Below are 25,752 nucleotides of genomic sequence, written 5' to 3'. Positions count from 1 at the left end.
TTTTGGGTCTGCTAGGTATAGAATCATGTCATCTGCAAATAGTGATAATTTAAGTTCTTCTTTTCCTATTTTGATGCCTTTAATTTCTTTCGTCTGTCTAATTGCTCTGGCCAGTGTTTTGAGAACTATGTTGAATGGAAGTGGTGAGAGAGGGCATCCCTGTCTTGTTCCAGATTTTAGAGGGAAAAAGTGATAAAACTTTAACACATTTATTTTGTGCCTTTACTATCACTATACTTAATTAATTAATTAATTGTTTTTAATGATTCTTTCCCCCTATTTGATTTCCTCCACTTGCTCATAAGGGTAAGCACTGTCCTCCATAGTTGACTAATGTATCCCTAATAACCTAATATAGTACCTTGAAAATCTGAATGTTTTAGCTACTGCTAGCACAATGTCTAACACATAGGAAGTATTTTTAAAATAATTGTTGAGTAAATAAATTAAAAAATATTGAAGGTCAATTGTTAAAGGTCAATATACTGAGGGTTTAAAAGTTAATTAGCTGTAACTTCTACTTTCAACTTCAGACTTAATTAAGGGAACACAAATATATTCAATTTCTCAGAAAGTGAAATGGTAAGTATCTTATAGTAATATTAATAAAAGGCTATGAGAGGACCAGAGACAGTGCTCAGTGGTAGAGTGCTTGCCTGACATGCACAAGGTCCTAGCAAGGTCCTAGGTTCAATCCTCAAAACACACACACACACACACACACACACACACACACAGAGAGAGAGAGAGAGAAAAGACTCTGAGAAATAATGAAAGGGCTAATTAAAGCTTCTAGTATGTAGGATGTGGTAGAAGCCTTCAACATGGAGATGATAGATCAATATGTAGCTCATCTACTATATCATCACTACTGCCAGTAATCTCAAGTATCCATAGGATTCTCTGTTAAACCTTATGAAAATAAAAAGTATCCTATTCTAACACAAAATCTGACATGTAAGTCTCAAAAGCCTGCATAAAACAAGATAAGCACTTTTCTGAGATGTTACTATTAGTAGAGGTTTAAAGAAAGTATAGTTTTACTGCCTGTTCTAAGTCTTTCAAAAGAATTCCCCTTCAAACAAGGTAGTGAAACAAAGGAATAAATTAATTAAATGAGACTAACAAGGTTTCAGAAAGGATTAAAATCTATGAAATATGTATGTAATTATTTCCATATTTGTGTAAGTAATGACTAAAAAATGCATAATTTTCAGTAAGTTACAAAAACATTTATGTTAGATATCAGAAAATGAACTGACTCATTATATTAAAATGGTTTTCACAAATAATTATGTTGTTAATACAGATCTTTAAATTTTCAAAGTTGATCTAAACGACAAGAATCAAAAGAATTTTTTAAAAAAATTTCCAACTTGTTTTCTCATCACCTAAAGAAAAAATAACCTAATAAAGTACCTTGAGAATCTGAATGTTTTAGCTAGTCTAAACTAGAGAGACTCAAACTAATTTGTAAAACACTGTGGAGTTCCAATTCACTCATATTCAGTCTCTGGAAATTGTTGATATTGCAATTATCATAAAACTGTAATTATCCATTGGATAAATTTTTTCCTTAGTAGCACCACAAGATGTCGCCCTAAGCCTAACATCTAAATGTGTAGCTTCTAGCATACTGCTCAGATACTTGTTTGTTTCGTACACTAATGAAAATCGTTGATTTTCATAGTGTCTTTTTCAGTGTCAGTTATTGGTAAGTGGAAAATCAAAATAAATAACAAAAATTTTAGAAGAACGAAGTAAGTTAAACAAGTCATCATTCTCCATGTTAATCAGAGATCCTATTTACCATTTAAAAAATATTTTACCATTGAGTTTCATATTCTTTCATTTTCTTCATTTTAAAAAATACAAAATAAATATATACCTTTTATAATCAGATAAAATTTTATTTTAAAATCAAAAAAAGCATAATATCTTTGCTATGTTATCAAAGAACTCATTTATAGAATGCTTTTACACACTATAATACTGATCACGGTTATGTAGAAAAATTTCTAGTTCTCGAAGATTATACCACCTAAGACACACTAGCTTTTTGGTTTTTTGTCTTTGATTTTAAAGGACTACAAAAGGGGGATAATATTTGTTCTTAGAAGTATTCTTTTTGTCTGTAGAGAGAGTTTGGTTTTTCTGGTCACATGTAAATATTATAACACATGCTGTAGTAATTAATAGTGCTTCGTTTTACTATAATTACTACGCATAGTAATTATAATCTGCATTATGATTCCCTCTATTTAAGCAGTTAGTTGAAATATATTCAAGGTACTATTTCACTGTACTGCTTATCTAGATACCAGTCAATGGGTAGAGCCAGTATCTTGCATTACTTGTAACCAAAAAAAAAAAAAAAAAGGAGGGAGTTGGTTCAAACAAAAAGCAAACAATAGATGATAAAAAAAAAAAAAACACCCTATTTGTCAGGTGGCTCACTCCTTATGCTTTTATAAAGATATGAATCTTTTTCAGGATACACATGATTATATAGCTTTTCTTTAAAGTCTTTAAAGAAAATGCACAGTGAGAGCACTCAAACATTCAATAATAATAAATTAGTAAACAGTATTTAGCTACCCACACAGAATTCAATAGAAAATTATGTTTTGATGTATAGTGCTCTATTCTTTGCACTCTGCTTTATCCCCAAATGACTTTAAAAGACCAGCTAAAGCAAATCTATCCATCCCAAGCTGGGTATTGGGATTACTTACATAACAGCTTTTTACAGATTATATTGTCTCTCATTTTATTAGAAAAATTCAAACTACACTATAGACTTTAAGCCAAGGTACTTATCATTCAGTCAAAATAATGGCAAAATGCATTTCTTTATCACTCATTTGTCTTTTTATTCCCTATGTAATGGTGTTATTAAATGGTTATATGATTTTAAAAATCATAACTATAAATATTGACCCAGCAAATCAGGAGTTGCTGTTCCTAAATAAAGTTCTCAAAAGCTCAAGCTCTCAAAAGATGTAGCCAGTCTTAACTAAACATATTTTATGAACCTATTTAGACACATTGCCTGTTAATGGTCTTTACTAATTATCAATTTGATGATGCTATTAATTTCTAATTGAGAAATTTGTGGTTTAAAAATGTTCTCTAAAATACTGTTCTCTAAAGACAAATGTTTATTTAAATTCTGCAAGACTCCATTTAGAGTTGTTTTCACTTAATACTAGCTAAAATGATTATAGTTATTTGTGTCATTAATTCTTGTCAGCCAAAATAGAATATTTTAAAGAAATTAACCCACAGGCAAAATAACCCTGTAAAGCTTTTTACTTCTATTTCTATTCATAAACTGATTTTAATTTTTTTTTAATATAATGATTTTTAAAATTATAATCATACTATAAAGTTGAGGTTTTATCAAAAGTATAGATATTTATAGTAAAAACAAACTATTTTCAAGATTAAGTCTCATAAATTCCTATTTTTAGATTTTATATCAATAACCATTACTTTGGAAAAGTAATAAAAATGTCTACTACAGTCAGTCATTTCTTTAAAATGTCCTGGGCTGTTACCTAGCATACACAAAGCCCTAGGTTCAATTCCCAACATTGCAAAGAAAAGTAAATAATTAAATAAAATAAAATGTACAATGCTGAAATTTTTTTAATTGTTTTTGTTGGGAGAGGCATTTGTGTTTTGCTTGTTTATTTTGTCTCTTACAATATCAAAAAAAAGTTAAACCTATCTGTTTGCACAAGTGCAAAAGATCTGTGAATAAAGACATACATAAATAAACCATATCCTCTATTTTCTTCACAATATTTAAAAAATAAAAGAGTAAACCTAAGGTTTACTACTCATTTGATTGGGTTCATGATGAATTGATAAGAATCTCAAGACACTGCAATTTTCATCAATAAATTTTTCAATCTCATATCATAAACTTTCCTAAGAAAAGCAAGAAAGATAAAGAGAGTTTTTTTAAATTTTTGTTCTAAGAAGAGAGCGAAATTTTGATTCTAACTGACCACAATGTATTTTTGTATTAGATAATCCCTTTTCTTAAGGAAGTCAATTTCTTTCTCAAGCATTTTCTGTCCTCAACTTTTTGCAATAAAACACTCAGGGTTTTTAATCTGTAAAATTTTTATTTCTGAATCTTCATTTGAAATATGCATAAATATATAAATATAATTATTTTGTTGTTCCTACTGGGGATTGAATTCATGGGTGCATTACCACTGAACTATGTCCCCAGTTCTTTTTATTTTTTATTTGGGGCAGAATCTCTCTAAGTTGCTGAGGATCAAAGTTGCTAAGGCTGGCCTCAAATCATCCTCCTGCCTCAGCCTCCTGAGTTGTTGGGTCAATATTTATGTTTTTCAATCACCTATCCCTTACATTTTATAACAATTTTTAGGTAAACATTAAATAAGAAAAAAAAAAAACAAGCAAACAAATCTTCCCTTCCAGTATTTAGGAAAATCATCCCCATTTGAAATTTGGTTAACATCAGACTCTGTGACCTCATTATTCCAACTATTAAGCCCAATTCTGACCATTAAGATGAATAATTATAATTTATAATACATACCTAGCAAAGCTTGGAATAAGCTGCTCTTAAATATACTCATCACCTTTTTAACAGCATTTTTCAACAGCTGCTCCTCTGGTTTTCTTAATTTTTTGCAGTATTCTTCCAATAATGATAAGGCTCGGTCAGTATCTGAAAAACATAATTTTAATTTCTGACATATGGCCTTCTAAAAATAGTAAGCTAACATTAATCTACTTTATACCAGTGTTCCTAATTTCATGACACAAAATAATTCAATAAAATAATTACATATTCATACACTATTATATGAAATTGATAACTGCATTTGACATTTAATGTCAGTCTCCCACTTTTACTTCCTATTGTCTTGCGAAAGAATCTACAACTGTAAAACAAAACAAAGAGTTATAATACTGGCCAGATGCTCCATAGTAGATATGATTCTCTTGTACAGAAAAACGATCTCAAAATTTATGACTTCCTGCAACATAATGTCCAGATTATTTAACATGACATTTGAAACCTCTCTTCTATGATCCGCTTACAGCCTATATTTCAGCTTTATCTTCCACTGTATGTTCCATCTTTTCCCAATGTGCATGCCCATGTCATTCTGAATTACTTTTTCCCTTCTATTACTTTCTGTGAACACACACACACACACACACACACACACACACACACACACACTTTCTCTACGTTTTCTCACATCTGTGCTTTTCTTTGTTCCTATTAACTCCTTGTACTGGAGTATTCTATCCAATAGCACTCTTTCTCCCAACAACCATTGTTCTATATTAAAAAGGGGTTGTTGTCAGCTAGATCTGAGTCTGAAACCTACTTACCAGCTGTGTATGACTTTTATCAAATTACTTAACCTCTTTAAGCTTCACCTTCCTACGGGTATTAGAATTAATTACAACAATGTGTGCACAATGCTTAGCCCCATGTCTAGTATATATAAAGCAATTGATAAGTCAACTGAACACCTACCTTCCCTTAATCCAGACCTCACTCAAATGCTCTCTCATCCATAAAATCATCTTTGATGGTTAAAATCAATCTCTATCTCCTCTTTTTCAAAACCAGTTTGTACACACAAATATAGTAGGCATTCTTAATGTACATCATGTTATAGTAAGACTTCTTGAATAGATGTCTCTCTTTCATGAGAGCATGAAAGAGAAATATCCTTGAAAAAAATTACCAGAGCAACACTGTCTTTGCATGTAGTAGATGATGATTGTCTTTGAACTTTAAAAGCCTTCTATCCCGTCCAACTTGACATTTTCAAAAACAGACTAAGTACAATTTATAGCAATAGTTCATATTTACTAAACAGTATATTTCTATGTAAAACATTCCTTTTTCCTAAACCTTCCCATTCTTCTTTCTCAGAGCCTTTCTCAGCTGATGATATTACTTCCTATTTTGTGGAAAATCAGAAGACAACTTCCACAAGCTCCTAACACAGCATCCGCAGATTTAACCCAGAAGTGTATCCATATATTCTATCTTCCCTTCTGTTACTGTGGATCAAATATTTGTGCTTCTATCAAAAGCCAGCTCCTTCATGGGAATAATTTTTAAAAATTCACTACAGGGTGAATTTCTTGGTCAATCACTATGGATGCCCCAATTTTTACACACTGAGGAAATCTCCCTTGTCCATTTTTCTCCATGACCATTTTCTCCATGACCCTTTCTGGAGGATATCCTGCCCTGGAAGCCTATATCCTGTTAGTATAACTAAGGATAGTGGGGTTTACCTGTGGGTTTAGGCAATCGCAGACCTAATTTTCCAATTTGGGAGTATTAGATCACACAATTCCCTTAAAATTTGGTCTTACACTAGAAAAGTGTTCGCTGGTGTCTCTTTCAAACTGGACTTCTCACAATAAAAATCCCACCAAGTTATTAAGAAAAAAAAAAAAAAGCCAGCTCCTGTACTTGAGCAGGTATCTAGCCTCTTACCTACTCAAAGACCTTGTTTCATTATCAATTCTTTTTCTTTTCCATTCAATTATTCCCATTAGCATAAAAATAAACTGAAATAACAGTAACTTTTAAAATGTTCCTTGACTCTTCATTTCTTTTCAACTACAGTCCCCATTTCTCTGTTCCCCTTTGTTATCAGAACTATATGAAGTAATTACTATCCCCACTTCCTTTCATTCTGGTTTGATATCACTCTAATCAGGCTTTCCTGTAATTTCACCAAAACAACACTTGTCAATGTCACCTTTCATCTCCATTTTAACAAATCCAAAGGTCAACCCTGGGTCATCTCTCATGACTCATCATTAGTATCTGATGCTATTGCACTCCTGAAAACACTTTCTTCACTAGACCTCTAAGCAACATCTCCTTTTGGATGTGACAGAGCGCAAACTTACCAAAACTGAATTCCTGATCTTATCTACCACCCTCAATCTGCTTCTCCTGCAATGTTTAGCCCACCTTTCCAATCATTCAGGTCCAAATTCTTGGAATCATCATTCATTCTTCTCTTCTAATTCCACAATCTAATCCATCAGTAATCCTATGCACTTTAACATCAAATTATATGCAAAAATCGCATCACTCCTCACCACCCCCAGTGTTCCCACACTGATCAAAGCCACCAACATCTGCCCCCTACACTATTGCAATAATCTCCTACTAGTCTACATGCTGTCACCTTTGCCATCCCATATTCTTTTGTCTTTTAATGATTCTTCTGTCTACACATGACAATAATGTGTATTATGCTCTGTAGTACAAAATTCTACCTATTATCTATTGGACCAACACAATTTATTGTGTGATTCAATTCGTCTACAGCCTTGACATTTCAGATTTATATTGATCATTGAACTCTGAGAGAATTTTATTAGCTTTCTATTATTAATAAGGAATGTGTTATAGTTCCTTAAATTTTTGCTTTATACATACATATTTTTTGGCAAAATGGATTTTTTAAATTTTTTCCACATTTTTATGGTGCATTATAGTTGTACATATTGATGGGACTTACTGTTACATATGTGTACATGCACACAATATAACAATATAATTTGGCCAATATCACTCATCAGCATTTCCCCACTCCCTCCTTGCCTCTCCTACATTCTTTTTTAAACACAGCAGACAGAAATACCTTTTTAAGTCATAAATCAGATTATATCATTCCTCAGCTCAAACCCTTCAGTGACTCCCTGTCCCAACAAAACAAAACTTTCTCTCTGGCCTCAGCTCTTATACCTGTCCTCTTGACCAAACTATTCCAACCATAGTGGTTTCTGTTCTTTCTCAAATATCCCAGGAATTCTCATATATCAGAGCCCTTATACTTGCTATTCTGCCTAAATCACTCTTCCCTTAGATATCCAGAGCTTTCTCCTTTACTTCATTCATGTCTCTGTTCATATGTCACCTTATAGTAGTGAGGAAAATTTCAAGCTGAATCCCTTAAAAAAAAAAAACTCAATTAGCCAATAATAGATGAAGGAAGACATTATATAGTTAGTTATTTTTTGCCTAAGAAAGTTGGAAATATAAAAAAAAATGAATGTGCTCTGGAGGCAGATGTGGTTGGGTAAGATCATTTAGGATTGTCTCCCCATAAACATACTAAGTTAAACAGCTAGTCACACATCAAAGTACCTTCATAGGAGCTAAGGAAATTGGATAAGATACCATAACAAACAAACAAAAAAACACCTATTGAAAAAGGCAGGCAGGAAAGAATCCCAGGGAGCCTGTGCCAACTCTCCCCCAACTCCAAAGAGTCCAAAATGGAAAGAGATGCCTCCCGATTCAGGGTGGGAGAATTAAGTCCATGCCTTAGACTTGAAGCACAGTTCCAGGCCTTCCATAGTGAAACCAAGGACTGGCCAGATCCCCATGATCCCTATGACCAGTCAATAGCTATGACATGAGCCATTATAACTACTTTAGGTCAGGAGGCTGACTACTGCTACACCCCTTCTCCAACCTCCAACTGCAGAGCTAGGAGCAAGATTTCAAACTCTGGGGAGCAAGGATGAAAAGCTAACAGTGTTTTTGTCTTGGAACCCAGTGCCAGGCTCCCTGAAAAAAAAAAAAATAACAAGCACTTGGTCAAAATTGAAGGTCCTGTGGAGACCTGTGCACAAATTGGGACAGATTTTGGGCCTGGGGCACATCTGCCCTCTCCCAACTCTATGTAGATCCCTGCAACTGTGAGACTCAGGTGTGACACAGCTTAGCATTAGCCTTGGTGATAAAAGAACTGTCTCTATCACCCATCCTTCAATCTTGTGCAGCACAGCTTTCTCAAGGCCAATACTCCCAGATGGGGTTCTAGAACTGCTCTACCACCAAAAAGAGACCCAAGCTGGATGGGATGGACTCCTGTATTGGCTTTTATCACCAAGAGCTGCAGTGCTGGTCCTACTGCCCTCTGAAACTGTATAGATCTTTGCACCATAAGGCTAAGGTACAACCCATCTTATTGTGGGTTTTAAGGAGGCCTAGGTGGCCAAGGGACTGCCTTTACTAACACTATCTCAACCTCAGGCAACATAATGTGGTACAAAACCCTATTTGCTGGGGACAGGAAAGGATAGTAAGCACAAGACTTTACCCTGGACTTTAATGCTTGGTTGGTGAAATCAAATACTAAGCAAAACCTAATAGCCCGCATTCTCAGTTCTACCTATAAATGGAGCCTCTGAAAGTGATCCTTTGCCAGGGGAAGACACATGGCCCCAGTAAATCAGATTTCTATTCCGGGTAGCATCACCTATGGCTGATTGAAGCAGTCTTGGGCCATGAGTCCACCTCAACAAAGGAGCCTTGAATGGTGAAGGCAGTCCCTTGGTAGTCTTGGTAGGCTGTGGTCTACAAGTATGACACAGCTTGATGGCATTGGTGGCAACAGGTATGACATAGGAACTAAGGTTGGTTCATCCACAAAGGTTCTGCCCAAAGCCAGGCAGAATTCTTCCTGACCATAGGGAAGTAACTGTGGAAAAGGTATCTGGGCCTACCGTGTCTCCAGGAAGAGGTTTATAGGTACAGATTACTCTTTCAAGGCACTCTCCTATTTCTTTCTGAACAATAACTCAACAGTGTATCTGGAACAAACCCAGGCTTGCATTGCTCTATAATGCAAAAATAGTGACGGCATACCAATAGCTACTCCTGGCAAATGTGAGCTTGAGCACCATCCAATGCTGAAATAGTGGAGGTAACTACAGGCTTACAGTAAAACAAGTAGCCTACTTAGATTTTCTGGAAAGATAGGATCAAACAAAGTCAGATTAGAAAGATTGGAATAAATACCTAATTCTTCGATGTCCAGATGATATCACATGCCAAGAATCATCAAAAGCTTTCAGGAAACCATGACCTCACCTAATATTTAAAATAAGATGACAGAAAATAACCAGGTAGTATTCAGTATGAGCGAACTCTCAGAAAATTTAAAAGAGCTATTTTAAGGAAACTCAATGCTCTTAAAGAAAACACACAGAAATACTTCAATATTGTACCCCTAACAAAGGTACTTAACAAAAAAGATGAAACATTTTTAAAAATCAAATTATTGAGATGAAAAGTATACTCAGAAAAATTTAAAATATGTTAGAAATCATCAACTATCATGATAGATAATACAGAAGAAAGAATTAGTGAGCTCAAAGCCAGGCTATTTAAAAATGCATAGTTAGCAAAAATAAAAAACATTTTATTTAAAAAAGAAATGCACGGTTGGAAGAGAACAAAGAAAGAATGAAGAAGATTGAAAAAGAAAGGTAGGAACTTGAAACAGTATCAAAAGAGCGAATATTCAGCTTTTTTGAGTTCAAGAAAACCCTAGAATAAAAAAAAAAACCAGTAAAAACTTATTTGAAGAAATAACAGAAAACTTCCCAAACCTACAGAAACATACAAATATCCAGGTACAGGAAGGTCAAAGGTAACCAGCCAAATTGAACTCAACCACATATATACCTAGGACATTTCATATTCATAATTAAGCTCTCAAAAGTGAGAGATAGAATATTCTCAAGACTGCAAGAGAAGAAAAATAATATAAATGGTTATCAACAACAGACCTGACATCTCAGCAGAAACCTCCTAGGCTAGGATAGAGTAGTCTGAGATTTTCACAATACTTATTGGGGGAAAAAATCTATCAATCAAGAATACTGTGCCCAGCAAAGCTATCTTAAAAACGAAGGAGGGATAAAGACAGTCCTGAACAAACAAAAGCTGAGAGAATATATCTCCACCAGACCTACAAGAAATGCTAATAGAGTTCTTCAAACTGAAAGAAAGAGATGGTAAAAAATAAGAAGAAAACATTTTTTAAACATTTGTATAAAAAAAATTATACAAATTCAGAATACTCTAAGATTGTCTTGTTTGCTTCGGTTTGGGTTTTAGGGTTTGCTTTTGTTGTTGCTTATTGATTTGCTTTTGTTTTTTCTGGGTTTTTTGATTTGTTTTTTGTCTGTTTTCACATTATTAGGTATTGAATCCAAGGGCACTTTACCACTGAGCTACATCCCCACTCCTTTTTATTTTGAGGATCTAAGTTGCTAATGATCTCACTAAGTTGCTAAGGCTGGCCTCAAATTTGTGAAACTCTTGTCTCAGTCCCCTAGATCACTGTTATTGCAGGCATGCACCACCACACATGGCTGAAATGTTCTAATATTGTAAATGTGGTGCAAAAACCAGTCATATATTTAGTATGAAAACTAAAGTCAAAACAAAAATAATGAAAAATAAATACATTAAGATATACACAATACAGAAAGATATAAGATGAAATATCAAAAATTCAAAATGTGGGAGGAATAGAGTGTAAAGTGGAGTTTTTTATTAGTGTATATTCTCGCATTTTTTAAAATTCTGTTTTAGATGTTGATGGACCTTTATCTTATTCATTTATTTATATGTGGTGCGAAGGATCAAACCCAGTGCCTCACACACACATGCTAGGCAAGTGCTTTACCACTGAGCCATAGCCTCAGCCCTCTCATTCTTTTATTTGATTATTTCTATTTTTATCATTGCAATTATTTTGAGTTGCTATCATTTCAAAATAACTTGTTATAACCAAAATATATATTTTGTACAACTAATGGTAACCTCAGAGCAAAAATATATAATAGAAACACCAACTTCCCAGCTACATGACTTCAGGTGTTGGTGTTAGCCCCCCACCCAATCTGGTGATGTATTCTCTTCTCTGTCTTGCCTTTCACATTTGCTTTCACTTTTGCCTTCATATTGTCACTAAAATAAACACTATCTTGTAAGAAAGAAAGAAAGAAAGAAAGAAAGAAAGAAAGAAAGAAACAAACAAACAAACAAACAAACAAACAAATATCATAAATAATGAGCAGGGAATTAAAACATGAACTTGGGGACTTTGAATTAAGAACAAAATTCCTCCTTCTGAGAAAGGTGCCAAAGAAGCTGGAGAGGAAAAATGGGACCCCTGCCCCCATCCTAACACAGAATAACTAAATCTGCATGTGTTTGTTTCCTGTCTTTTTTTTTCCCATGTTGCCCTTCCTTGGACCAACTAAATCTAAATATGTATATCACATGGTTTTTGTGTCCACATAAGTTGTAACTGATTCTGTATAGGGCAGCATGGGTAGAGAGAAAGCAGCTAAATTGTTTCTTCCCAACTTGAAAAAACTACATAAAGTTCACAATTAATTATTTCCATCTTTTGTCTATTTCTTATGTGGACAGATGGCCCATTCCCAGCCACTAGTAGGCAGACAGTCACTGAACTAGGCTACTAGTAAGAATCAAAACACGCTAGGCAGTGGGGTTGTAGCTCAGTGATAGAGCACTTGCCTAGCAAGTGTGCGGCACTGGGTTATATTTTCAGCACTGCATATATATAAATAAAATAAAAGTTCATTGACAACCAAAATAATATTTTTTAAAAAAGATATTCTTTAAAAAAGAAAAAAGACAAAGAACCAAAACATACTACTAAAGCAATTCACTTAACATAAAGGAAGAATAATAAAGCCAGATGGTAGCACACACCTGTAATCTCAGTATTTTGGGAGGCTGAGACAGGAGAATCATGAATTCAAAGCCAGCTTCAGCAACTAAAAGCTGCTAAATAACTCAGGGAGACCCTGTCTCTAAATAAAATTCTAAATAGGGCTGGGGATGTGGCTCAGTGGTCCAGTACTCCTGAGGTTCAATCCCTGGTACAAAAAAAAAAAAAAAAAAAAAAGGAAGAAAGAAAGTAATATCTTACCTATCAGAAATAACCTTGAATGTAACGAACTAAATTCTCCAGTTAAAAGACACACAGTGAGTGAATGAATTTAAAAAAACAAGAACCAACTCTATGTTTCTCACAAGAAACTCACTTAACCTCTACACACACACATAAAATGTACTGGAAAATCAAATACAAGAGGCTTACAGGACCCCAAATGTATAAAATTACAACAGACCCACATCAAGCCACATTATAATGAAAATGCCTAAAAAGCAAAATAAGGATAGAATTTGAAAGGCCACAAGAGAAAAGTAGCAGATTACATATAGGGGAAAGCAATTCAGATCTCAGTTGACTTTTCAATCCAGACCCTCAATGCTGGGAGGTCCTGAAACAACATATACCAAGCTCTGAAAAAAAAAAAAAAAATGGATGCCAAACAAGAATTTTATAACCAGCAAATAAGCTTCAGATTTGAAGATGAAATAAAAACCTTCCATGATAAACAAAAGTTAAAAGAATCTGCAACTAGAAAGCCTGTACTACAGAACATTCTCAACAAAACATTCCATGAAGATGAAATGAGAAAAAAAAAAAAGTGAAAACCAGCAAAGTGTAGAGGAACTATACTAAAGGAATAGTCAATCTAAGGAGAAACTAAGTCAAATTAAAAACCAGAAATAAATAAAAATGAATGAGAATATAAATTATATCTCAATTATAACCTTGAACATTAATGGCCTAAATTCATCAATCAAAAGACATAGACTGGCAGATTAGATGTAAACACAAAACCCAACAATATGTTGTCTCCAAGAGACTCACCTCATAGGCAAAGACATCCACAAACTGATGGTGAAAGGATAGGAAAGAACATATCACTCACATGGGATAAGAAAACAAGCAGGGGTTTCCATCTTCGTATCAGATAAAGTAGACTTCAAGCCAAAGTTAGTCAGAAGGGACAAAGAAGGACATTTCATACTGCTCAAGGGAATTATATATCAACAAGACATAAAAATCAAAAATATTTATGCCCCAAACAATGGAGCATCTACATCCACCAAAAAAAAAAAAAAAAAAAAAACCTCCTCAAATTCAAAAATCAAATAGACCACAATAATAATGGGTAACTTTAACACACCTCTCTCACTACTGGACAGATTTCCAAACATAAACTAAATAAAGAAACTATAGAACTAAATAATATAATCAATAATTTAGACTGAACAGACATATAGAATATTTTATCCATCAACAAGCAAATAAACTTTCTTCTAAGTAGCACATGGATCCTTTTCTAAAATAGACCATACCTTATGCCACAAAGCAACTCTTACCAATTACAAAAAATAGAGATACTACCCTTACCCTTCATTCTATCATATCATGATAGAATGAAATTAGAAATCAACAGTAAAATAAAAAATAGAAGCTACTCCAACACCTGGAGACTAAATAATATGTTATTTAATGAGAAATGAATAGCAGAAGAAATCATAGATGAAATTTAAAAAATACTTAGAAGTAGATGAGAACACCTATACAACATATCAAAACCTCTGGGATGGGGCTGCGGTTGTGGCTCAGCGGTAAAGTACTTGCCTAGCATGTGTGGGGCCCTGGGTTCGATCCTCAGCACCACATAAAAATAAATAAATAAAGGTATTGTGTCCAACTACAACTAAACAATAAATATTTTTTTAAAAAATCTCTGGGACGCTATGAAGGCAGTGCTAAGAGCAAAATTCAATGCATTGAGCTCTTTCATTAAAAGAATAGAAAGTTGAGCTGGGGCTGTAGCTCAGTAGCAGAGCGCTTGCTTGGCACATGTGAGGCCCTGGGTTCAATCCTCAGCACCACATAAAAATAAATAAATAAAATAAAGGTACTGTGTCCATCTACAACTAAAAATATTTATAAAAAAATAGAAAGTCGATGAACAAATGACCTAGCATTATATTTCAAATCCCTAGAAAAAGAACAAATAAACACCAAAAGCAGTAGAAGACAGGAAATCATTAAAATTAGAGCTGAAATCAATGAAACTGAAACAAAAGAAACACTTCAGAAAATTGACAAAACAAAAAATTGGCTCTTTGAAAAAATAAATAAAACTGATAAACCTTTTGCCATGCTAATGAAAAGAGAGAGAAAATTCAAATTACTAAAATTCATGATGAAAAGGGAAATACCATGATGGACACTACTGAAATACAGAAGATAATCAAAAACAATTTTGAAAATTTATACTCCAATAAAATAGAAAATTTTGAAGACATCAAAAAATTTCTAGAGACATATGACCTACCCAAACTGAATCCAGAGGACTTACATGACTTTAACAGATCAGTTACAAGCAATCAAATAGAAGACACTGTCATAATCCTACAAGTCAAGAAAATCCCAGGACCAGACAGATTCTCAGCCAAGTTCTACAAGAACTTCAAAGAAGAATTAATGCCAATACTCCTCAAATTATTCCATGAAATAGAAAAGGATAGAACCATTCCAAACTCATTCTATGAGGCTAGTATCACTCTGATACCAAAACCAGACAAAGACGCATCAAGGAAAGAAAACTTCAGACCAATATCACTGATGAACACAGATGCAAAAATTCTCAATAAAATTCTGGCAAATTACATACAAAAACATTAAAAGATAGTGCACCATGATCAAGTGGGGTTCATCTCAGGGATGCAGGTTGGATCAACATATAGAAATCAATAAATGTAATTCATCACATCAATAGACTTAAAGACAAGAATCATATGATCACCTCAATAGATGCTGAAAAAAAGCACTTGACAAAATACAGCACCACTTCATATTAAAAATACTAGAAAAACTAAGAATAGTAGGAACATACCTCAACATGGTAAAAGCTATCTAAGCTAAGACCAAAGCCAACATCATTCTAAATGAAGAAAAATTGAAAGCATTCCCTCTAAAAACTGGAACAAGACAAGGATGCCCTCTTTCACCACTTCTATTCAACATCGTCCTTGAAACTCTAGCCAGAGCAATTAGGCATAAGAAAGAAATTAAAGGACTATAAATAGGAAAAGGAGAACTCAAACTATCACTTTTGACATGATCCTATACATAGAGGATCCAAAAAATTCTAACAGAAAACTTCTAAAACTCATATATGAATTCAGCAAAGTAGCAGGATATAAAACCAACACCCAACATCAAACATGTTCCTATACATCAGTGATGAATCCACTGAATAAAAAATTAGTAAAACTACCCCATTCACAATAGGCTCAAAAAAACTAAAGCACTTGGGAATCAATCTAACAAAAGAAGTGAAAGACCTCTACAATGAAAACAACAGAACACTAAAGAAAGAAATTGAAGAAGACCTTAGAAGATGGAAAGAGCTCCCATGCTCATGGATAGGCAGAATTAATATTGTCAAAATGGCCATACTACCAAAAGCACTATACAGATTTAATGCAATTCCTATTAAAATCCCAATGACATTCTTCATAGAAACAGAAAAGACAATCATGAAAATCATTTGGAAATATAAGAGACCTAGAATACCCAAAGCAATCCTTAGCAAGAAAAGGAAACAGGAGGAATCACAACAGCAGACCTTAAATTACAGAACAGAGGCATATTCACAAAAACAGCATGGTATCCACACAAAAACCGACATGTAGGAAAGAGAATACAGAGACAAACCCGCATAAATACAGTTATCTCATAGTAAACAAAGATGCCAAAAACATACATTGGAGAAAAGATAGCCTCTTCAACTAATAGTGCTTGGAAAACTGGAAATACATATGCAGCAAAATGAAATTAAACCCCTATCTTTCACCCTGCACAAAAATCAACTTAAAGTGGACTAAGGACTTACACACTATAACAGAGAACCTGCGCCTAATAGAAGGAAAAGTAGACTCAACTCTCTATCATGTCAACTTAGGAACTGACTTCCTCAATAAGACTCATAAAATGCAAGAAATAAAATCAAGAATCAATAAATAGGATGGTATTAAGCTAAAAAGCTTCTTCACAGCAAAGGAAACAATCAAGAACATGACCAGAGAGCCTAGAGAATGGGAGAAAAATCTGTGCCACCTGCACCTCAGATACAGCATTAATCTCCAGAATATATAAAGAACTCAAAAAACTTAACACCAAAAACACAAATAACCCAATCAATAAAGGGCTAAGGAACCGAACAGACACTTCACAGAAGAAATGTAACTGATCAACAAATATATGAAAAAATGTTTAAGATCTCTAGCAATTAGAGAAACGCAAGTCAAAACTACCCTTAGATTTCATCTCACTCCAGTCAGAATGGTGATTATCAAGAATACAAGCAACAAAAAATGTTGGCAAGGAGGTGGGGGGAAAGGTATATTTATATATTGCTGGTGGGATAACAAATTGGTGCAACTTCTCTGGAAAGAAGTATGAAGATTCCTCAGAAATTTTGGAATAGAACCACTATTTGACTTAGTTATCCCATTCCTCAGTCTATACCCAAAGGACTTAAAATAAGCATACTACAGTGACGCAGCCACATCAATGTTTACAGAAGCTCAATTTACAATAGCTAAACTATGGAACCAGCCTAAATGTCCTTCAACAGATGAATGGTTAAAGAAATTGTGAGATACACACACACACACACACACAGATACAAACACAATGGAGTATTACTTAGCCATAAAGAAGAATGACTTGATGACATTTGCTGGTAAATGGATGGAAATGGAGATTATCATGCTAAGTGAAATAAGCCAATCTTAAAGAAGCAAAGGCTAAATATTTTCTCTGATATGTGGATGCTAATTCACAAGGAGAGGGGCTAGGGAAAAGTAAGGTACTTTGTGTTAGAGGGGAGTGATAGACAGGAAGGGTATGGGGATAGGAATGATAGTAGAATGAATTGGACATTATTGCCCTATGTGCATAGATGATTACACAACCAATATAACCCTACATCATGTACAACCAGAAGAATGAGAAGTTATATTCCATCTATGTATGATGTGTCAAAATGCATTCTGCTGTCACATATAACTAGAACAAATTTTTTTTTAATATTTATTTTTCAGTTTTCAGCGGACACAACATCTTTGTTTGTATGTGGTACTGAGGACAAATTTTAAAAATGCTAAATTTTAAAAGAAATAGGGAGGCACAACATACTAATACATATGGGATACAGCCAAAGCAGTATTAAAAGGACAGTACAGAGCAATCAAGGCCCACATAAAAAAAAAATAGAAAAATCTCAAATAAACAACATATTGCTATATCTCAAGGAGCTGGAAAAACAATAGCAAACCAAGTCCAAATTTAGTTAAAGAAAAGCAACAATAAAGACCAGGAAAGAAACAAATGCAATGGAAACTAAAAAGATAATACAAAAGAACACTAAAATGAGAGCTGACTCTTTGAAAAAATAAACAAAATAAACAAACCCTTAGCTAGACTATCTAATAAAGAACCTGATAAAGAAAATTGGAGATGAAAAGGGAGATATTAAAACTAACACCACAGAAATACAAAAGATCTTTAGTGATTATTATGAATAATTATCACCCAACAACTTTGATGATATGGAAGAAATGTATCATTTCTTTGATACATACACCTTAAAAAGACCAAACCATTAAGAAATAATAAACCTAAATAGACCCATAACAAGTGATGAGATTGAATTAGTAATTAAATGCCTTTTGCCAGGACAAAATGCCTTCACCACTGAATTATTTCAAACTTTTAAAGATGAATTAACATCAATTCTCCTTAAGTTATTCCAAAATATAGAAGAGGAAGGAATTCTTCCAAACACATTCTATGAGGCCAGCATTTCCCTAATATCAAAACCAGATAAGGACCCACATACATGAAAAAAAGAAAACTACAAGCCAATATCCTTGAAGAACACAGATATAAAAATCCTCAACAAAACACTAGCAAACCTACTCCAACAGAACATTAAAAAGCTTATTTGCCATGACCAAATGGGTGAAGATGGTTTGATATATGCAAATCATTAAACATGATACAACACTTCAACAGAATGACGGACAAAACGTACATAATCATCTAAATAGAAGAGGTAAAAACATTTGATAAAATTCAACATTCTTCATCATGCAAATGCTGAACAAATCAGATATATAAGGAATGTATCATAATAAAGTAAAATCCATTTGTAAGTCAATAGCTAACACTATGCAAATGGGGAAATGCTGAACACTTTCTAAGCTCTGTCTATTTTGTTTATTTTTTCAAAGAGCCAGTTCTTCATTTTAGTGATTTTTTATATTATCTTTTTAGTTTCCATTGCATTTGTTTCTTTTCTGGTCTTTCTTTTCTGGTCAAGACAAGGATGCTCACTTTTGCCACTAATTATTCAACGTTATACTAGAAGTCCTAGCCAGAGGAATCAGGCAAGAGAAAAAATAAAAGGCACCCAAATTGGAAAAGAAAAGGCCAAGTTGCCACAGTTTGCAAATGACATGATCTTATATGAAGAAAACCCCCAAAACCTCCCCAAAAAACTATTTAGATCTAATAAATGAATTCATCAATGTTGCAGGATATTAAATCAACATACAAAAAGCAGTAGCATGCTATATGCCAATAGTTAATTACCTAAAATAGAAATCAAGAAGCAATTTCACTTACAATAGCTTCAAAAATAAAACACCTAAGAAAAATTAACCAAAAAAGGTTAAAAAATCTCTATAATGAAAACAATAAAATACCACCAAAAGAAATTGAAGAGACAACCAAAAGGTGGAAAGACATCCTGTGTTCATGGATTAGAAGAATAAATATCATTAAAGTCTACATAGTACCCAAAGCAATCTACAGATTCAATGCAATCCCTATCAAAAGGCAAAATGACATTCTTCACAGAACTTTAAAAAAATTGTTGATTTGGATTTATATGAAATCACACACACACACACACACACACACAAACTGAATAGCCAACACACAAACTTAATAGCCAAAGCCATCTTGAGCAAAAAGAGCAAAGCAGAAGGCTTTTCACTATCTGACTTCAAAACATACCGTAAAGCTGTAATAATCAAAACCATGTGGTATCAGTATAAAAAACAGACATACTAAGCAATGGGACTGAATAGAGAGCCTAGAAATAAATTCATGTATCTCCAGTCAAGTGATTTTTTAAAAAGTTACTAAGAACACACATTGGAGAAAAGACAGTCTTTTCAATAAGTGATGCTGGGAAAACCAAATATCCACATGCACAAGAATTAAACTAGACCCTTTTTCCAGTTACAAAAGTCAATTCAAAATGGATTTAATATTTAAATGTAAGACCTGAAATTATAAAACTACTAGCATAAAATATAGAGAAACACTTCAAATATGCAAGAATATTTTTTGGAAAAAAAACTCAAAGCACAGAAAATAAAAGGAAATCTAGCAATCCCACTACACGGTATATATGCCCAAAGGAAATGAAATTAGTCTTTACTAGTTAGTCTATCTAAAGGTTTGTCTATTTTGCTTATATTTTCAAAGAACTGACTCTTTGTTACAATGATTTTTTTGTATTATCTTTTTAGTATCCATTTCATATATTTCTGTTCTGGTCTTTAGTCTTTCTTTCCTTTCAATAATTTTGGACTTGAAGAAAGATATACACTCACATATTCCTTGTATTACTATTCAAAATACCTAGAAAAAGAAAACAACCTAACAGTCCATCAGCTTATCACTGGATAAAGTGTAGTACATATATATAATGAAATACTATTCAGCCATAAAAAGAAAGAAATTCTCTCATTTGCATCAACATTGTTTCAACTGAAAGTCATTGCACGAATTGAAATAAGCCAGACACAGAAAGACAAGAATCACAGGATGTTACTCATACGTGAATCTAAAAAGCTGATCTCATAGAAGCTGAGAAAAGAATGGTGATACCAGAGGCCAGAGAGAGTAGGGTTATGAAAATGTTCAATGGATACTGAATTACATTTAGGCAGGAGTAATGTGTTCTGGTGTGATGTTGACAATAGGGTACACAGGTAACAATAATGTACCATGCATTTCAAAAAGCTGGCTTTTGACAGTTTTATCATAAAGAAAGTATGAACTTTTGAGCAGATAAATATGCCTAAACTCATTCAAAGAGTATGTGGTATATACATGTAATAAATCATAACATGGTACCCATTTAATTTGTACAATTTTTAGACTTTAATGTATGGTTGAACAGGGAACTGTCCACAATTTTAAAATAAGATACATTAATAAAGGTTGGTGGCATGACTATATGGTAATATATTGGTACAGAACTTTTATTTTAAAAAATATTTTCAGACTTTACCTATATAATATTTTTAACAATTCTAAATCAGGGACAAATATTTTAACCCCTACTTTTTCAATAACTAAACATTCAGCCATTTCTCTGAAATAATAGACCTAATTTTCTAACACATTCCTACCCAGTACTTACTAATGTGAATATCAACAATGCCATAACTACACTATACCTTCCTCTGCACTTTAATGTATGAGAGGGCTCTAATCCCATAATTAGTGCTTAAAGCTTTAGTCTTTTCTCTCCCATCATAATTTTGAAGCTATTTTTATCACTTCTGTTGCATTTTTATATATAGTTAGAGCAATTTTGAAAGATGTATTAATGACATTCCCATAATCACACAATATAATTTGCTAAATGAGAAGATTTTAATTCATTCACATTTGTTTATTAAGTAACTACACAGGGGAAATACTGTATTAATTCAAAACAGATAAATGTTTTCCAAACCAGCAAAGCTTATTATGCCTCTCATCCATATGTGTGAAAAATTTGACACATAAAACAAAATGCCACAATATAAGAAAAAACAAATGGTCAAATATGATTGATCTCTTAGATAAACTTAGGCTTCACATACCAGGTGTACAAATATACTCTATGTGTCTATGTTCATGCCACCAACCTTTAACCTTTATTAACATATCTTATTTTAAAATTGGAGATTTCTCTATTTTCTCCTGCTTCTGCTGTTGCCTTTTTTTTTTTTTTCAGAGATTTTTTCTAAGTTTCAGAGACTGGCCTTGAACTTGAGATCCTCCTGAATTGCTGAGATTACTGGCATGGGCCACTGAACCCAGCTCTTTTATTCCTCTTTTGATTATTAATAATCATCACTTGGTGTCAATTCCATTATGACTTTTAAATCCCTCTACTCAAATTCTCGTTTCTGGTTAATGAAAGTCTGAGCTTGTCTAAAATTAGACAACTAATATATGATAAATTTTTAAAAAGGCAAGATGACAAGGATCCTGTTGTACAAGTCAAAATATCTATCCAGATCTCCATAAATTTAATAAATTGGGTTGAGATAATTGGGTAATTATCTGCAAGTCAGGATTAATATTTTAATTGACATTCATATAACCAAGTATAAATGAAGAATGTTGTTTCCTGAATAGCTGCTAGGAGGGCCTCAACTCTTCTATTTTCTTCATTAAAGATCTACCTTCATGACTCCTAAATCTACTGAAAGAATGAAACTAAATTTGAATTTCTTGAGGACAGGCACAGGAGGATATGGAAAGGGGTTATCATTTTTTAAAATGAGAAATTTCTGCATTAAATATGCAACCAATGGATATAGTGAATGTTATATAATTGGCATTGTAGGTAATCATGTGTCTGTTAATTAAGGCTCAACTCTATTGTATTTGGTTTAAGAATAGCATTGCCAGAAAGTTATAAATAATTCGAGTTGGGCAATTTAAATTTGAAACAGTGAATGACAATAGTGCTAACAAATTAACTTTTAGAATAAAAGGATAATACATAAAAGCATTTTACTATGGATTAAAAAAGCAAGAATTATAGACCATATGGTGGTATTACTCAGGAAACTAAGATCGAAATATAAGAAAAGGAAAAGTAAATTTAATACAAATAAATCTTGGAGAACAAAGCATTTAGAATAATGAATTCCTTTACATAAATGTATTCATCATTTTTATAGTTTAGAGAGAAATTTACATGTATTTTATTATCTGATTGCCACAATTGAGAAGTTATAATATGCCTATTTTACATGAAACTAAAATTCAGCTGGATGTGGTGGTGCATGCCTGTAATACTAGCGACTCTGGAAATTAAGACAGGAGGATCATCCTGTCCTAGTCCTAGGTCATCCTCAGCAATTTAGTGGGACCCTGTCTTAAAATAAAAAATAAAAAGAGTAGGGACTATAGCTCATTCATAAAGTACCTTGGGGGTTCGATTCCCAGTATCTACATAAATAAATAAAAAGAAAGAAAGAAACGGAAATCCATGGATCCAAGATTACAAGGCTACTAAATAATAGATTTGGAGTCTAGTTCTAATGTTTCTTATTCTAAGTACATGCTCTCTCCACAATACTCTGAAGAAGAAGATCTTAGTGGAGGAGGAGGAAGAGGAGGAGGAGGAGGAGGGGGAGGGGGAAGAGGAGGGGAGGAGGGGGAGGGGAGGAGGAGGAGGGGGAGGAAGGGAAGGAAGAAGCATATTTCAACAGGAAAAATAAAGCTTGACAAATCAGACTTGACTTGTATAATCAAACTTCAGAATATAAGGTTAAATATTGAAATGTTGAATCATACACACACACACACACACACACACACTATGGATTGAACCTAAGGGCTCTTATCACTGAGCTACATCTCCAGCCCTTTGTATTTTTTACTTTAAGACAGATCTTGATAAATTGCTGAGGTTAGCCTTGAATTTACAGTCCTCCTATCTCCGTCTCCAAAATCGCTGGGATTATAAATGTGCCACAGCACTTGACTGACTCACTGGTTTTTACATGTGTTTATTATAATAATAATTGTATTAAAGGCATATAAATAAAAATGATTATGCCATTATAAGTCTAATACAGAAAAGTTCTTTCATTCATTAATCAAATATATTAAGTACCTTACTATGTTTTAGACATTGTAAACTGGAAATTCAATACTGAACAAGATAGGTAAGAGTCAAATCTCACAGAGATTTTAGTTTGAAAGTAAAGATAATTCAATAGAATAGGTAAACAAAGTAAAAGATCAGAGTATAATAATACTATCAGGGTATTCAAGATGCCATGGAAACAGAAGTTGACACCATACACATCATGTTAATAAGTTTGACCTTATACCCAAGGAGGAATGACAAGCCATGAAAGATTTTTAAATGAAGGGGAGCATGCCCACTTTACAGTTTTAGAAAGATTTTTAACTATAATGTGCTATATATCTATTAAAACAAGCAATAATGATTAAATTTTCCTCCCTTATATATCAATATATGCAACACTGAATAGTCACCATTTTTATCATTACTTATTAGACATGACTAGGAAATTTAAATACTTTTTTTTGCTAATGAGAATTGAACCTAGGGACATTACCCATTTTTTATTTTTTATTGTGAGACAGGGTTTCACTAAGTTGCCCAGGTTGGCCTCAAATTAATGGTCCCTCTGCCTCAGCCTCCTTAGTAGCTGGGATTACAGGGGTGTGCCAATACACCCAACAAGAGAATAAATATATTATGAAATATTTATAAGTGCTTAATTCTTATTGTTAGTCTTACTGTTTTTGTTATATTGAAAATTAAGGATATTCATATGAAAATAACCAATAATAAATATGCATATAAAAGTTACCCTTGCATTAGGCTTTAAAAAGAAGTTTTAATATTAAAATTTACAGTTCATGATGACACACCAAAGGTGTCATTTTATTATTAATAATACTAGCTAGGATTTGTTAAACAAGGCTAAGAATTCTGCATAGATTATCTTATTTAATCTTCACAAATTCCTGAGAAACACTATTAGATAGATTTTGCAAATGAGGAAACTTTACTCCAAGTGAAATTAAGTAATTTACCTGTGTTAGTCAGCTTTTACATTGCTATAGCAAAGTGCCTGAGAAAATCAATTTAAAGGAGAAAATATTTATTTTGGCTCATACTTTAAGAGGTTTCAGTCCATGGTCACTTGTCCCTGTTGCTTTAGGTCTGTGGCAAGAAATGTGTGTTGGAGAAAATCTGTTCATCTCATGATCACTTGGAAGTACAAGGGACTGGGACCATATATTCCATTTAAGGTCATGTCCCCAATTACCTACCTTCCTCCCACTAGACCTCACTTCCTAAAAATTCCAGAATTGGCAACAAAGCCTTTAGCATATGGGCCTTTGGGAGACATTTGAGATCCAAACTATAACATTCTCAAGGCTACACATCCAGTAAATACCAGAACCAGGATTCAAATTCTGGTTTATCTGGTACCAGACCCTATAGTTTAAAGTACTATGCTATATTGAAACTTAGCTAACTAAGAAAGGATCATAGGCGCTGGGGATGTGGCTCAAGCGGTAGCGCGCTCGCCTGGCATGCGTGAGGCCAGGGTTCGATTCTCGGCACCACATACAAACAAAGATGTTGTGTCTGCCAAAAGCTAAAAAATAAATATTAAAAAAATTCTCTCACTCTCTCTTTAAAAAAGAAAAAAGAAAGGATCATGGTGTTTCTCCTTTCTATCACTGTCCTTAGAAATCATAGTTTACTGCTTCCTTCAAAAACAAATATAAAACACTTTAACAAACACCTATTTATCATACTGTTTCTCCTGGTGAAGCAAAAAGATATTAGTATGAATTGGTGGGTTCACATTATTTCTCTCAGAGAAGTCATATTTTTAATTATAAGTCATGTTTTCAATAGAACATATAGAAATAATTCTATAGAATGTTGTTGAAGAAAAGGATGGGAAAATTTAAGGTTATAGAGTAATAAATAGGAAGATAGAAAATTGCTAAATACAATTCTTAACTCAGCTGTATATTGAAATATGCACCATTCCAGTTATAACAAAAAGAAAAATAAGTAAATAAAACTTAAAAATTTATATAATAGAGAAAATTTCTGTCCAGACTTAAA

The 25,752-nt window shown here is 33.3% G+C and overlaps 1 protein-coding gene across 7 annotated transcripts in view; it reads right to left on the bottom strand.

The window, feature by feature from the left end:
• Dlg2 (discs large MAGUK scaffold protein 2) overlaps window positions 1–25,752 on the bottom strand; it is a 2,050,987-nt gene that overhangs the window by 2,015,227 nt on the left and 10,008 nt on the right. For 6 of the 7 annotated variants that reach the window (XM_058577380.1, XM_058577376.1, XM_058577381.1 and 3 more), the window contains one exon: window positions 4,583–4,714. In XM_058577380.1, coding sequence (XP_058433363.1) covers window positions 4,583–4,714 — 132 coding nt within the window. Of the gene's footprint in view, window positions 1–4,582; window positions 4,715–9,853; window positions 9,871–25,752 lie in introns of those variants that run through there. The other variant, XM_058577379.1, reaches the window with a different exon arrangement.

The sequence above is a fragment of the Marmota monax genome, unplaced genomic scaffold (genome assembly GCF_021218885.2).
Source record: "Marmota monax isolate L192 unplaced genomic scaffold, Marmota_monax_Labrador192_F-V1.1 WCK01_AAM20220418_F8-fsc00096, whole genome shotgun sequence".
Taxonomy (NCBI): domain Eukaryota; kingdom Metazoa; phylum Chordata; class Mammalia; order Rodentia; family Sciuridae; genus Marmota; species Marmota monax.
Note: the sequence above shows the minus strand (reverse complement) of the source record. Positions and strands in the feature narration are given on the sequence as shown.